Raw genomic sequence first — 13,782 nt, forward strand, 5'->3', positions numbered from 1 at the left:
CAGAGAAGCAGACATGGAGCAATGGATTCAAACTACAAGAAAGAAGATTCCACCTAAACATTAGGAAGAACTTCCTGACAGTAGGAGCTGTTCGGCCGTGGAATTTGCTACCAAGGAGTGTGGTGGAGTCTCCTTCTTTGGAGGTCTTTAAGCAGAGGCTTGACAGGCATATGTCAAGAATGCTTTGATGGTGTTTCCTGCTCGCCAGGGGGTTGGACTGGATGGCCCTTGTGGTCTCTTCCAACTCTATGATTCTATGATTCTATGATCCACAAGGAGTGTGTACTACTGTACTCAACCTAGAAGAGATCAAGAAGACCAAGGGCAGTGGTTTTCAGATGGGCAATCCTGGGATTCCTTGGGAATTTTCTACAGGTTGTTTCATGAGAAGATCAATCAAAGCAGGCAAGCTTCTCTGAAAGACAGCCTGCCTATCACCACTGCAACACAGAGCCCTTAGGTGAGTTCTGGTGCCCTCTTGCTGTTCCCACCATTCAATAGAACTGATGTGGGCCCTCCAGATGTTGCCGGACTACAACTCCCATCACACCCTGACCACTTGCCCTATTAGATAAGGCTGGTGGGAGTTGGGGTTCACATTTGCTACTCCTACTTTAGAGAATCTTTTACAGCATACAAGGGTCCTCATCAGATAAACCAATGTGAAGAAAGTTCCCAGAAGGTAGAAAACTGGGAAGCTGTTGTTCTGTGGCAGCGTTTCCCAACCTGTGCCCTAAAGTTGTCAGTGAAGTTAACTTTTTATTTAAGGCAACAAGCATCTACTCAGCAACATTCTCAGTAGGTCTTGCCCTATACAGCAGTTGCCAGGACTGATGGCCCCCACCTTCTACCCTCTCTAAAGCTCCTCCTCTCCCAGATGTTTCCCAAGCAGTCTCAAACTGCATCTGTGCACCTCTGGTTTCTGTTCTGCTGTCCTCCTTATCCTGTGTGTTCTTGGAGACCAGGAGAGGGGAACTCTCTGGATTCTTCAATAGTCCATTGACCTCCCTCCTCTGTTTCAGCCTCAGAGTCCAGGGGTGTAGGAAGGGAGGGGCGATGGGGGCGCTCTGCCCTGGGCAGTGTGATCCCAAGGGTGCCATGGCAGCTGCCCCCCCCCCGCCCGTGCTGGGCGCCCCGCCCCCAGAACGCGCACCACAGCCCTATGGGTGGCCCGCCCCGCCCCCAGAACGTGTGTCACGTCCCTACGGGCGGTGACCACACCCAGAACGCACACCACGTCCCTACGGGCAACATGCCACGCCCCCAGAATGCATGCCAGCTCCGTCCCCGTCCCCGGAGCATGAAGCTCCGCCAGTGTCAGAGTCTGAACTGCTCCCTGTCACAGGCTCTTCCTGCTCACAAAACCCTGTTGCCCCTTTGGCATCCCGCATCTCCTCCCACTCTTCTCTCCCTGACCTCTTCTTGGTGTCCCACCACCAACCCCTGAGCTTTGAGCTTTCCTTCTCTGGGCTTCCCCTTGGCAGTTCCCCGGCTGGTGTCATCCAGCCAGTCCCTGGCAGATAATGGGTTCATATCCGGAGGAAGCTATTTGGACACCAGGCCTCTACTGAGGCCCTAAATAATAATTCAGGTATTGGTCTTAACATGAAACCATGGGCTAGCTAAATCGTAATTTGTTTTCGACGTTCATACCCAAACCTGCCTACCAACCAGGGATTTAATGGGGGGGGTAGCAACCAGGTTCTGAAATAATGCTTTGAAGTTGGTTTACAAATCAGTTCTAGCTGTGGATTCCAGTTACTGTATGTGCAAACTCAAAACATTGAGTCAGGAAACTCAGACCCTACAAGCACGTAAATAGAATGCCACATTGCCACAAGCACAACCGCTTTCAATAAGTAACTTTTAAAAAGAAAAAACAGACGTTTTAAGGAACAGGAACAAAGAGACTAAGCTCCCAGTGGTATCATGCACACCCCAGGCATGTTTGACATTAAGGGAGTTGGTTGTTGTAGAAACCAAGTCCCATAGACTCATTAATTTTCAGCAGTAAGCACCATCCATCCCTCTTGTTGTTTTAAAAACTATGAGCTGAGCATATCACACTTATTATACAACAAGACACTCTTCCCTCTAAGCCAAAAGAGGGGGAATACCTTGTTTCACCTCTCAGTGCTAAATGACTTGCATTTCATATTGTTCTCACAGGAGAGGATTTTGCTTAAATTTAAAATAGAATGAGGAGATCAGGAGTGGACTGAGGATTGTGATTTCCCTTTTTCTCAACTTTCGGTGTCAATGCACTCTGTCAGAGCCCTCGTGTCTCCTTCCCAAAACCCAGTGCCTCACTTACCTGGGTGTATCGCTCTGTGTCTTTGGAACCCACATGTTAGATCCAATCATTGGCATCCAGGCTTTTTCCAGGTTTGCCTTGCCACTGTCATCATCACCATCTCCATTACCAAGAGGGTGCCTCTGTGAGATACCCATATTGCCTCCCCCTTTTGCTTTGTCACATTTGGAAAACCTGCCCATCTTCGTGTCAGACACTAGCAATCTGGGAGCCTCATGCTTACATCCTGCATGAAAAGAATCACTGGGGAACCAAAAAATTTTTCATTTTCTGTTGCATGAGATTTTTCAACTGTTCTTATATGTTTTTTCAAAGCTGATTTCATATCTGAAGTCGGTTTTGTTCTGTAAACTCTAGGGTTTTTGCAATTCATGTTTTTCACTTTTCGCCTGAATATTCGTTTTTCACAATGCAAGAATTAAATATTTTATTAAACACATAGCCAAAGTAGTACAATATGATTATAAATGTAAGTGACTTATATAGCATTGAACATGACACGTATAGCATTGAAAATGACATGTATATTTATGTACAGTTGGAAGTATGCAAAAAAAAAAATGTATTCCTTTGGGATACAGTATATACAAGCTGTTGTTATTCAGGTCACCAGCATTTACCCGGTCAATTGTGTCGATTAGCAGCAGCCATCAATGAGGGAAGCATGATAGATGTGGCGGCCCGGGGAGGCAGTGCAGGGTCCCAGTGTCTTCAGTGTGGCTGGTGCTGAGATCTCACATAGGGCAAGCTTATGGTTCCCTCACAAGATCTCAAGGCGAGAGTTGGGGGCAAGGCTATACACAGATTACAGCCTCCATATTGGGCAGGCAAGCAGGACACTTTTTCTCTTCAAAGAGAAAGAGACAACTCTTGACCTGATTTTGTACTCTGATATTTAAGAAGCTGATCTGATCACTCACTTAATCATATTTTTCAATGTGCAACCTATGGCCTATGCTTTGCAAAGCTAACTAAAAGGTAGAGACAGTCAGATACTGCAAATGTGATGGTATATTTTCTGCCCTGAAAACAAATGTCTCAGACTGCAGTGACTCTTAGACTCTGCATCCTTGCCCTTAAATCATTGTTTTCTTGGAACAACTTTTGTCTGTAAGATTATACTGGTTTGTGGTCTCCCAAATAGCTCTTGCACTGCTTGAAAAAGAATTCAGTGAAACCCCACAGCTTGCACATTATTGATTAAAGAGTCCATTTCAAGGCTTCCCTCTGTTACTCTCTCTAGAACCAACAACACAGCAACATCCTGTAGTTACAGCTAACCTTTCACACAAACCAGCTACCTGAATTTAAAAACCAAGAACCAAAACACTAATAACAAATAACATTTCTTCTTTCTCTTTCTCACAAAACCGATGCATGCTGCTTGATCTGCTAAACCGAACTTCATTGATTTAAGCCATTTTGATCTCCTCGACATGAATCAGACTAAATCAGCTTAAGTCCAAGTATGCCAGCTTATTTTCATTGTAAATTAGGTTAGCGTTATGAGAGATTTCCCTTGAATACAGAAAAGTAATTTGAGTGCAGGACGTATCCTCTTCTGCACAAGCTGCTTTGGAACTCGATTTTTGCACAATTCCCATTTATTTTAATGGGGTGTATGCAAAAGAAGTTCCTTGTGTTTGTACCAAATGTCCTATTACTTCACAGTATACCAAAGTACTGAATTAACCACTCAGTGAATCAAAGAGTTCAGAGCAAGCACATCCTGGACTTTAAAAAAACCAAACCACTCTCCACCTGGATTACATTTTAACCACAATTTTGGCCCAATCTGCAGCTGAACGCATCTTTAGTTCAAGTAAACAAGGTTACCTTAGAGATGATTAATGGTTCCCCATGCTCCAGTCCACCTTTCAAAGTAAATCCCCATGGAGCACCTCCTTGTAGCAAAACCTCCAAATAAATGTATCTTCCTTTATGGGTTAAGTTTGCTTCTGAAGAAGAAATAATAGTTCTGTTTATATTGTCCAGCATCCTCATGTTTATATTCTCAAGCACTCACTGAAGTCAAAAGCAGTGACTGGAAGAGTCTGGGGAGGAGGAGAGAGTAGAAGATTAAAATCCTTCACGTCCATGATGAATTGTCTCATAGTTTGCAGGATCGCAGGCTGCTAGGATTGCCGGGAGGTTATGTTTTCCTTCTCAGCAGAAGTCCAGAGGGCGAAGCTCAATCTACACATCATTTCTATCTCAGAACTTCCAACTTTTTGGATGCAGCTTTTTGAACACGAAGCTTTTCTCCCCGTGCAAACATTTGTCCCGTGTAAAATCCTTCCTTTCATCTCTTCATTCTTTCCCTTAACATTTCCAATCGGTGGCTTTTCAGCATAAAAAAGAAAAAAAAGACATTTAAATGCTTTGGGTAGCAAGCTCCTCAAATGCACACCAGCGCTTCATTATTATTTTTTTATATTGATTATCAGCCCTCTCTCCCCCTTCTGTGAGCAATTTACCATTACAATGGCCGTTTTTTCCTCAGTTCATTGCATCTAAAGAATGAAAGCATCTCCCACCCCCTGTCTGCCAGCTCGCTTTTCTGCTAACTTCACAATTTTGTGACTTGTCAAAAGTAGCAGGGGGAAGGGAGTAAAAACCCGGACCTTAAACAACTTGTTCCCTCGAGCTGGGGACTTGAAATAGTTTCCCAGCTGATTTTATAAAGGGGGAAAGAGAGCGTGCCAGGAAAACAGGAAAGGCAGGTGAAATTAATCCCTTGGAAAAATGTTAAGGAGATAGCTTAGCTCTTTTCAGCACTTTCTCACTGCACTCGCTTGCCCGTGTTGTCATGCCTGCTGCTAAATGAGTGTTCAACTGGGAGAAGGAGGGAGAGAGAAGAAAACTTGTCTGTTTTTGCCACTGCATGCCAAAAAACTGTGTGGCATCTCATAACTGAGGCTTCCATATTTATAAGGACCCCAGAGGTTGCTGCTGTCATGGCGTTTCTTCTGCCTTCTGGGGAAAACGTCACTTTGCTAATTATTTGTTGAAAAATGCTTTAGAATATCCACTCAGTATTTGTTGGCCACAAATATGATTATGTGTTAGGCACCGGGTGATTTATGGGAGATCCCGCCCCAAAACGCTCCATTGATATCATCGATTCATAGCATCATAGAACTGCAGAGTTGGAAGGGACCAGAAAATGCCTTTCTTTCTTTTTTTTAGAATCATAGAATCGTTGAGTTAGAATGGACCACGATGATCTAGTCCAACCCCCTGCAATGCAGAAATCTTTTGCCCAATGTGGGGTTCGAACCCACAACTGCGAGTTTAAAAGTCTCATGCTCTACCCCAGCATCACATGAAGCATCACATTAACATATTACTGACACTGAAAAAGAAAACTCAACATACACCAGCAAATACCACTTCAGGGAATCTATATCCTGAGATTCTTACAGGGGGTTGGTCTAGAAGAACCATAGGATCTCTTTCAACTCTACAATTCAATGAAAAATCAAAGCAGCAGCTCCCAACTTCAATATGAATGGACAACAAGGCCCCTTGTTGTCAATTTTGGGCAGAACAATCCTAACCCACCGCAGTTAGGATGTGAAAGAGGTGCCCTTTTTCTGCCTGGCTCTGCCATCAGGAGGCTTCCGCTGCTATGGAGGTCCCCACTGAACCAGGCGTGTTTCAGGAGTGGAGGCTACTGCCAATGGATCTGGTCCAGTGTTAGAAACTTAGATCTATAAGCTGATCAACAAACCTAGGTTACAGTTGCCACTATTACGTAACTTGGATCAAACACACCACAATGGAATGTCTAGTGATCTTTTATTTTTTCTTAACAGTGAAATTTATTCTTCTTCATCATCATCATTTCATTTCTATAATGTTCTATATTTTAAAGAAAAAAATCTCAAAGCGATTTACAACACATTAAAGCATCAAATCCAGAATTTGTTTTAAAAAATCAAGGTTCAAGGAGAATATTTCAGATCCTTCTCTAAGTGACATTTTGCTTTCCCCGTATTTTTTCACCTGGAGGAAGGGGTTTTTTTTTTGTCTCCCTATCTCCTTTTTTGAATGTGCCTTGACACGTCCATACCCAAACATCTAACTCCTTTTGCATGGAGCCTTTGGGGTTGCAAGCCTTTTGGAGGGCATATTGCATGATTTTCCTTCTATTTTATAATCATTAATATTTAATATTATTAATTGTAAATACATTTTATTATCAAGCACCAGCTGGTTTCTGTATTGGATTTTATTTTTTTTACATGTGCTCTGGTTGTTGTTTTAAAATGTGAATAGATTGTTGTTGTTGTTTTAAAAAAATGTTTCTATGTCTTTTTATTGCATTTTAAATCATAGTAATACCTTCTTGTTTCTCTCTGGAAAGGGGTGGATGCGATTTATTTTATAAAATTCTTATCATGCTCTTGTACTGCTAAACCATGGAACATGCTTATATCTTTGGTAATAATAATAATAATAATTTATTTATTTATACCCCACCCAACTGACTGGGTTTCCTCAGCCACTCTGGGTGGCTTCCAAAAAAATATTAAAAATACAATAGTCCTTCAGACTAAAGCTTCCCTGGTGGGAGGGTGTTCCTCAGGGCGGGCGCCTCTACCGAGAAGGCCCTCTGCCTGGTTCCCTGTAACTTCGCTTCTCGCAGTGAGGGAACCACCAGAAGGCCCTCGGCGCAGGACCTCAGTGTCCTGGCAGAGCGATGGGGGTGGAAACGCCCCTTCAGGTATATGGGACCAAGGCTGTTTAAAGGTCAGCACCAACACTTTAAAGGTCAGGACTTTAAAGGTCAGCACCAACACTTTGAATTCTGCCCAGAAACGTACTGGGAGCCAATGTAGTTCTTTCAAGACTGGTATTATATGATCCCGGCGGCCACTCCCAGTCACCAGTCTACCCTGTTTCTCCGAAAATAAGACATAGCCATAAAATAAGCCATAGCAGGATTTTAAAGCATTCAATAAGACATAGCGATAGGCACAGCAGCAATGCCGGCCGTGGCAGGAGGAGGAGGGGAAAAAATAAGGCATCCCCTGAAAATAAGCCAGAGTGTGGTTTTTTTGGGGAAAATAAATATAAGACGGTGTCTTATTTTTGGAGAAACACGGGTAGCTGCCACATTCTGGATTAGTTGTAGTTTCCGGATCACCTTCAAAGGTAGCCCCACATAGAGCGCATTGCAGTAGTCCAAGCGGGCGATAACTAGAGCATGTACCACTCTGGCAAGACAGTCCGCGGGCAGGTAGGGTCTCAGCCTGTGTAGCAGATGGAGCTGATAAACAGCTGCCCTGGACACAGAATTGACCTGCGCCTCCATGGACAGCTGTGAGTCCAAAATGACTCCCAGGCTGCGCACCTGGTCCTTCAGGGGCACAGTTACCCCATTCAGGACCAGGGAGTCCTCCACGCCTGCCCGCCACACCTGCCCACCTTATTTCAGTTTAAGATTGTGTATCGTCAAAGTTTTCCCCAGTTCCATAAAATGCAAGAAAGTGATGCGCTTCTTCAGCAAAGAGCGACAAGATATTTTTTTAATGCCAGCAAATCCATAAGCCAAAAAGCAAGCTTGTAAAATAAGTTCCTTTTTCAGAGAACAGTAGGCTATGTAACACTTGAGATGTTCAAAAAGTAAGAAGTGGTGACAATATTTGCAGCCGCTTCCTCATTTCAGCTTCCCATGCAACATGATTGAAGATGATATAACAAAACTCTTCCTTAAGGGGTTTCAAGCATATACTGTATATAAGCACCTTATTCCTGCTATTCAAATTAACACAATTACCTAATTGAAATATACTCAGAGTCGAGAGTGAATTTCATGCTCTTTATTCAGCTCATAGTCATCAAGGAGAAGAAGAGAAGAAGAATGGCTCTTTTCCCAAAACCATCTGCTTATATACATTATTTACACAATGGGCCTTGCGTGATTGGCTACTTCAGGGCTACACCTGTGGGCCAATCAGGTTGTGGATTGACTTCTGCCTGCAGCCTGATTGGCTGCTCCTACAGGCCAATCAGGTTGCAGATTCACTTCTGCCAGCCGCCTGATTGGCTGCTCCTGCAGGCCAATCAGGTTGCGGATTCACTTCCACCTGGAGTTGGATTGCGTAGCTCCTGCGGACCAATCAGACTGCTGATTCTGAATCCTATTGTTCTAGGATTCAGCTCAGTACATAACACCCCTCCCCTCTAAGTTCCAGTCCTGCCCGGGAAGTTGCATTCGTAGTCCCCAAGGTCTGCTGGCCGCCTCCGTGTGCGTTGTGGCCTGGGGTGTTCCTTGGTCAGGGGTTCTGGTTCTGGCTCGTGTTCCGAGGCTGCTGGCTGTGCCGGGGCTGTCTGGTTAGGCGCCACTGACCCACTAGGTTGTGGCTCTGGTTCCAGTGTCCTTCCAGCCTCGGGGCGCCCCTCTGTGCCTACTGCTTCTGCTTCCCCTGCCCACCCCTCTCGCTCTACAGTCCTCACTGCCCTTCTGTCCCCTTGGGACCCCTCTGTCCTGCTCTCCTCCCAGGTTTCTCCTGGGAATCGTCGCCGTAGCTGGTAGCAGTGGCGGCGCCAACATTGCCCCCCTTCAGTTAGTACCTCGTACGACATGGGACCGGTCACCTTGGTGACTGTGGCGGGTACCCATGCTGGGCCTGCCCCAAAATTCTTTGCGTACACTGGGTCCTGGGCCACGAATGTCCGGGGGTTCCTGCCTTTCCCCACCACTACCTCATCCTGAGCTCTGTCGTGGTGAAGTCGGTCCTGTCTAGTTCATGCTCTTTAGGCCCATTAGTAGTTCAGCTGGGCTCCGGCCCGTCGTTGTGCTGGGGGTGCTGTGCTGTGCTAGAAGGAATGCGGCAAGGCGGTATTCCCAGTCCCCTTGTGTCATGCGGCGGAAGCTGTCCTTGGTGGTCGGCACCATGCGCTCCGCTTGGCCATTGGTGGCAGGGTGGAATGGTGCTGAGCGGATGTGGCGGATGGCGTTCTGCGCTGTGAAGGTCTGGAACTCCTCTGACGTAAATGCGGTTCCATTGTCTGAGACGAGGGTGTCAGGAAGCCCGTGGGTTGCAAACAGCTTACGTAGTGCCCGGATGGCTGCCGCTGTAGAAGTGAACGGTACCAGTGCGACCTCCAGCCATTTGGTGTAGGAATCCACCACTATGAAGAATGTTTTTCCCCGGAAGGGGCCAGCGAAGTCCACGTGCAAGCGTGGCCATGGATCTCGGGCGGACTCCCAGGGCTGGACTGGGGCCCTTGGGGGATCCGGGCGGGATTCTTGGCAGGTCTGGCAGTGTTGGACCCAGGCCTCTATCTCTCCGTCAATCCCCGGCCACCACACAACTCCTGGCAAGGGCCTTCATCCTCACTACCCCTGGGTGTTTCTCGTGTAGGGCTGTGAGGACCCTTTTGCGGAGGGGCTGGGGAACAACGACCCTGCTTCCCCATAACAGGCACCCCTTGTGGGCCGACAGTTCATGTTTGCGGGTTGTGTAGCCAGCGAATTCTGGCCCGGGGCTGCTGCTGGGCCATCCTCACCACACCCAGTCCAGGACCCGGGAGATGACCCTATCTTTTGTGGAATGGTGCGCAACTTCTTGTGCCTGAATGGGTCGGTTGGGAAGCAGCTCCAGGGTCATAACCTCTTGCGCAGGCGCTGGGTCGGGGCCTGTTTCTGGTAGTGGTAGCCTGCTGAGGGCGTCTGCGTGGCCCATCGCCTTCCCAGGGCGGTGGATTAGTGCGTACTGGTAGCCGGCAAGGAAAATTGACCACCTGAGGACACGGGGAGACAACACTTGGGGGGTCTGCTTCTCGGGGGCAAACAGGCCAAGCAACGGCTTGTGGTCAGTCACTATGGTAAAGGGCCGCCCGTACAAGAAATCATGGAATTTTTTTACGCCCTTCAGGATTGCCAGGCCCTCCTTGTCAATCTGTGAGTAGTTTCGTTCGGCTGCAGCAAGCGTCTGGGAGAAGTATGCCACCGGCACCTCTCTTCCATCCAGGAGTTGGTGTCCCAGGACAGCGCTGATGCCATAGGGAGAGGCGTCGCATGCCAGCACCACTGGCAGCCTCTCGTCGAAGTGTGCTAAGACCGAGTTCGAGACGAGCAAGTCCTTGACTGCCTGGAATGCGGCCCTTTGTCGCTGGCCCCACACCCAAGGGGCCCTTTTATCTAGGAGTCTGTGTAGGGGCTCCGCTACCGCTGCCTTTGTCACTGGCCCCACACCCAAGGGGCCCTTTTGTCTAGGAGTCTGTGTAGGGGCTCCGCTACCGCTGCCTTATGGGGAAGGAAGGCATGGTAAAAGTTCAATAGTCCCAAGAATGACTGAAGTTCGGGCTTGCTCTTGGGCGCTGGGGCCTCACAAATGGCCCGTACCTTGTCACCGGTTGGATGGACCCCTCCTGCATCCACCTTAAATCCCAGAAAGTCCACCTGCAGCACTCCTAGTAAACACTTTTCCCGCTTCACCTTGAGGCCCGCCGTCTGGAAACGGTGCAGGACGGAGCGGAGGCAGTCCTCAAATTCCTCTGGTGTGGGCCCGGCGATCAGCACATCATCGAAGAAGGGGGTGACGCCAGGAATCCCTTTAAGGAGCGAGTCCATTAGATTCTGGAATATGCCTGGTGCCACGCTAACGCCAAATTGCAGCCGCTTTACTCTGAATGCCCCTCTGTGCGTCATGATCGTCTGAGCCTCTGCTGTGGCTTCGTCCACAGGCAACTGTTGATAGGCTTGGGCCAAGTCCAGTTTGCCAAAGATTTTTGACCCAGCCAGGGTGGCGAGGACACGGCTGACCACTGGCACTGGGTATGCATGGGCTGTGAGAGCCTTGTTTATGGTGCATTTGTAGTCTGCACAGATGCGGACCGAACCGTTAGGCTTGACGGGTGTGACAATCGGGGTTTCCCAGGGGGCATTGGGCACTGGCACCAGCATTCCTTGCTCCACGAGCCAGTCCAATTCCTCGTCTATGCGGGGTTTCAAGGTGAACGGGACCCGGCGGGCCTTGTGCCTGATGGGTCGTACAGCGGGGTCTAGCTGTAGGGCAATGGGGGGTCCTGTATATCGTCCCAATGCCCCATCGAAAACCCCTGGAAACTCTTTGCATATGGCGTCCACGTCCACTTGTAAGCTAGTGCGGTTCACCCCGGTAACGGCTAGCCCCAGAGGTCCAAACCATGCCAGTCCCAGTAAGCTAACGTAGGGGCCCTTAACTACCAGCAAGTCCAATTGTTGCTTTCGCCCTCGATATTGCACCCTGAAGGTCCCCACCCCCATTGTAGGGACCTTACATTTCTGGAAGTCCCGGGGGTGAATGGGGCCGGCCTTAGTTTGGGCCCTCCATTAGGGCACAGTTCCCTTAATGTTCGGGCCGAGATTATGGATAGAGTTGAACCCGTGTCCAGCTCCATGCGGCATGGGGCTCCCTCTATCTGTACCTCTACATAAATTTTCTCTGTGTTGGGATGGGGCAACTGGAATACCTGGTAATCCGTGATCTCCGTCGAGTTGCCTTGGTGCATGGTGCCGTGTGACCTGGGGCTCCTGGGTCGGTCACCTGATGCTTGTTGACGGGTGAGTCGAGTCCGACACACCCGGGCGATGTGTCCCAATTTTCTGCACTGCCTGCACTCTGCGTTGCGGAAACGGCAGGTCCTCCTCTCATGGTTCTCCCCGCAGCTTGCAGTTCCCTCCTTCTCGTTGAGGCTGCTGTGGTGTGTGTGCTGCTTGAGTGCGCCGCTGCACTCGGTGTACTTCCTGTCAGATTCGGATTCGTCGGTGAGGTCTTCGGTTGGTATGGCGGGGCCGGTCGTGCCTCTTGCGTTGACCTCTCAGCGGCTTCGGTTGCCAGGGCTTCCTCCAGAGCAATCTGGAACGTGAGGTCTTTTTTGGCGTAGAGTCATCGTTGCAACATCTCGTCCCTCAGGCCACCGACGAGGCGGTCACGAAGCATGTTCTCCAACTCTGAGAAGTTGCATAACCGGGCGGCTTGGCGGAGGGAGGTCACAAACCCAGTTATGGTTTCCCCCGGGGCTTGCGGCTTTGCGTAGAAGGCATTTCGGCAAGATACCACCGAGGGCTGGGGTGAGAAGTGCTCCTTCAGCCGTTCCATTATTGTTTTGTAAGAGACGGTAGCGACATCTCTAGGTGCAAGGAGAGCCCAGGCGATTTCGAACGTCTCCTCTCCACAGACGCTGAAGAATGTCACCCTCTTCATGGCATCGTTGGTGACTTCTTTCGCTTGCAGGAGGAAGTTGAAACGGGCGGTGTACCCTTCCCAGTCTCCTGATGCTGGTTTGAATGGCGAGAAGCTGCTGTCGGTTGCCATTCTGGGTTCCTTGGGTCCTGGAACTGAAGCCTGGATGCACGGTGCGATGCAGCGGTGCGGCAGGTGGCGGTGCTGCGGTGCAGTGCGTGGTGGCGGTCAGCTCAACAGGATCCCACCTTCGTCGCCAGTGAAATATACGCGGAGTCAAGAGTGAATTTCATGCTCTTTATACAGCTCATAGTCATCAAGGAGAAGAAGAGAAGAAGAATGGCTCTTTTCCCAAAACCATCTGCTTATATACATTATTTACACAATGGGCCTTGCGTGATTGGCTACTTCAGGGCTACACCTGTGGGCCAATCAGGTTGTGGATTGACTTCTGCCTGCAGCCTGATTGGCTGCTCCTACAGGCCAATCAGGTTGCAGATTCACTTCTGCCAGCCGCCTGATTGGCTGCTCCTGCAGGCCAATCAGGTTACGGATTCACTTCCACCTGGAGTTGGATTGGGTAGCTCCTGAGGACCAATCAGACTGCTGATTCTGAATCCTATTGTTCTAGGATTCAGCTCAGTACATAACACTAATCTAACTGTATTTTGCTCCCTCTGTCGCTGCACTTTCAGGATCTGAAAAATATCCCTCTTAGTTGTAGACTGAATACGATCAGTTTCTGTTACAGTAGGTGAAATACAAGCAAAGCATCAAGACTGCTACAATTAATGCTTGGCTGCATGCTTGATAGAGTAGCTCTCCCCAACCATAAACATGAAAAATCTATGAGCCTTCAAATGTGGTTTGATGCCAATTGTGATCAGTCTTAGATGGTATGGTGTATGGACAATGGGAGGCATAGTCCAGCAATATCAAATGCCACAGATTCCTATACTGAAGGGGTCACCAATTTTTTTCAGCAGGGGGCCTGTCCACTGTCCCTCAGACCTTGGGGGGGGGACTATATTTGGGGGGGGAATGAACCAATTCCTATGCCCCACAAATAACCCAGAGATGCATTTTAAATAAAAGCACATGTTCTACTCATGTAAAAACACACTGATCCCTGGACTATCCGTGGGCTGGAGTTAGATGGCAATTGGGCCGGATCCGGCCCCCAGACCTTAGTTTGCCTACCCATGCTATACTGTATCCCTCAATTAGAAGTAGTAATACCTAGAAAGTAGTTAAAAATAAAAGCCACCAGATGTCAGTAGAGGATCA

The 13,782-nt window shown here is 48.4% G+C and overlaps 1 protein-coding gene across 1 annotated transcript in view; it reads right to left on the bottom strand.

Annotated features, from left to right (window-relative positions):
- The window catches only part of SHROOM3 (shroom family member 3), a 233,965-nt gene that overhangs the window by 201,972 nt on the left and 18,211 nt on the right, over nucleotides 1–13,782 (bottom strand). Inside the window, exon 2 of the mRNA XM_060278375.2 lies at nucleotides 4,151–4,656. Within this exon, the coding sequence (XP_060134358.2) occupies nucleotides 4,151–4,318 (168 nt within the window). The 5' untranslated portion in view covers nucleotides 4,319–4,656. The remainder of the gene's footprint in view (nucleotides 1–4,150; nucleotides 4,657–13,782) is intronic.

The sequence above is a fragment of the Zootoca vivipara genome, chromosome Z1, assembly GCF_965207765.1.
Source record: "Zootoca vivipara chromosome Z1, rZooViv2.hap1.1, whole genome shotgun sequence".
In the NCBI taxonomy this organism is placed as follows: domain Eukaryota; kingdom Metazoa; phylum Chordata; class Lepidosauria; order Squamata; family Lacertidae; genus Zootoca; species Zootoca vivipara.